At 52.3% G+C, this 2065-nt stretch overlaps 1 protein-coding gene across 1 annotated transcript in view; it reads left to right on the top strand.

The window, feature by feature from the left end:
- Positions 1–376: 376 nt before the first annotated feature.
- The window catches only part of TRAF5 (TNF receptor associated factor 5), a 47651-nt gene continuing 45962 nt past the window's right edge, over positions 377–2065 (top strand). The window contains exons 1-2 of the mRNA XM_006771265.2: positions 377–595; positions 1502–1559. Coding sequence (XP_006771328.1) covers positions 378–595; positions 1502–1559 — 276 coding nt within the window. The 5' untranslated portion in view covers position 377. The remainder of the gene's footprint in view (positions 596–1501; positions 1560–2065) is intronic.

Raw genomic sequence — 2065 nt, forward strand, 5'->3', positions numbered from 1 at the left:
AAAAAAAAAAGTCAACAAAACGTTTGTTTCAATTCTCTCAACCGAATGGAAGAGAATTCATAACAGGAGTTTGCTTAGAATGTGGCTAGATTGTGTGCAAGCATGTGGCCAAACTGACAGAATAATTTAGCATTCCTGTAAAAAGGCAGATGGGCAAAGGGCTGAATCTCCTAGAATCTTGCCGGAAGACACTTGGTCCGGCCTCCCACCTGCTCACCCCCTGCAGGGGCCCTCCAGTGGCAGGAGGTTGTCACTGTGGCCACGAGGTCATAGCAGAGTGACCATGTGGGCGATGCTCAGTAAGTAGAACTCCCGGGGCTGGAGATGTTTGGGTATGTGCACACTCAGTTTTCCTTCTGTCCCCCTGACCCCCAGGAATGGCTTATCCCGAGGAGCAAGGAGGCGTCCCCTGTGGCTTCCTCCGCCAGAATTCTGGCAACTCCGTTTCCTTGGACTTCGAGCCCCACACTGAGTACCGGTTTGTAGAGCAATTAGAAGAGCGATACAAATGTGCCTCCTGTCACTCGGTGCTTCACAACCCCCACCAGACGGGATGTGGGCACCGCTTCTGCCAGCACTGCATCCTAGCCCTGAGGTGAGTGGGCTCTAGATGTCAAGTGTGGCCTCTCAACTGTAATTGTGGTTCTGGAATGGCTGTGGTTGGCCACAGAACCATCAATCTGAGGAGGGGCTCTCCTAGGCCCCTCCTGTGAGATGCCCGAGGAGCCATCTTCATTTTTTGCCACTCGCTGACTGATTCTCACCTTTGGTTAAAATCCAGACCACGCCTGCTTTGCATGTGAGGACAAACCTAGAAGCCCATCTGTGTTTCCCCCAGGGCCTGCAGACACCCTGCCTTTCCTTGCCTAAGGCAGCGGTGACGTCGTGGAATCTCTCGGGCATGGGGGCTGTTCGCTCCTGGGTGGCTATAATGCCTGGCTCATGCCCTGTGGAGGGAGTGGACCAGGAGAGACATAAAAGTGGGCGTTTAGGGCTTATCGAGGGGCAGGGAGGAAGTTGTATCCTGCCCAGCTGAGAAAGGGGGTTATTACAGCACACGCTCATTCATTCATGGGCTCGTTCGTTCAGTGCCCGTGTGTTCCAGGCACCTTGCTAAACTAAGCTCCAGTGTCCAGAGTTGGAGAGCTGAGGTCCAGTGTGGAACAGGACCCAGTCTCTGCCTTCTAGAACATTCCAGTCCAGTGAAGCAGACAGGCAGGCGGTGGTACAGTGTGATAAGCAAAGGACTGGAGAGGGCATTCAACTCTGTGGGGGGGACTCACTATTTGATTTGCGTCCTGGGAATGCAGGGGAGTTTATTTTCAGACTGAAGAGGTGCTGGAATTAGGGTGCTGGGGGCCTTCTGGGAGAGGGAATAGCATGAGTGAAGACAGGGCCTGGGCTGCTCTGGGGAAGGTCAGGGGGCCGAGCATGGCCCGAGTGCTGAAGAGCTGTCAAGGTCAACTCTGAATTCTGGCTCTATTTTTATTTTTCTCTCCAGAGAATTAGATGCAGTGCCGCTCTGCCCTGTGGATAAGGAGGTCATCAAATCTCATGAGGTAAGAAAACCACTGCTTTGGGTTAGCAAGTCTCTAGTTGATAGAGAAGCCAGTGTCCTGGTTGGGCATCGCGGTTGAAACAGGAGAGCGGGAGGGGGTCTTCCCTGGGGTCCATATTCCTCTGCTGAGGGCTCAGGTTGGACCCCCACTCCTGACGCTGTCTGAGAGGCTTGTTTGGGTCTTTATTGACTCCCCACATTTCTTCTCCTGCTTCTTCCTTCTCCCGCTTCCTATCCCGGCTCCAGCTCTCCTGAGTCACTTGGAGAAATGAAACATCCTGTTTCCTGGAATCCACTATCTCATCTGGTTAATCTCGAATACTTCTTTTGGTTATTATGTCTAACGACAGCCTTATCGGGCTAGAATTCACATGTCTTAAAATCTTCTTGTAACGTGTCCATGTTTCTTGGGTATATACCTAGGGGTGGAATTACTGGGTCAGATGGTAACTATGTCTCACACTCTGAGGACCTGCCAGACTGGGTGTTTTCCGAAACAGCTGCACC

The sequence above is a fragment of the Myotis davidii genome, unplaced genomic scaffold (genome assembly GCF_000327345.1).
Source record: "Myotis davidii unplaced genomic scaffold, ASM32734v1 scaffold1525, whole genome shotgun sequence".
Classification (NCBI taxonomy): Eukaryota; Metazoa; Chordata; class Mammalia; order Chiroptera; family Vespertilionidae; genus Myotis; species Myotis davidii.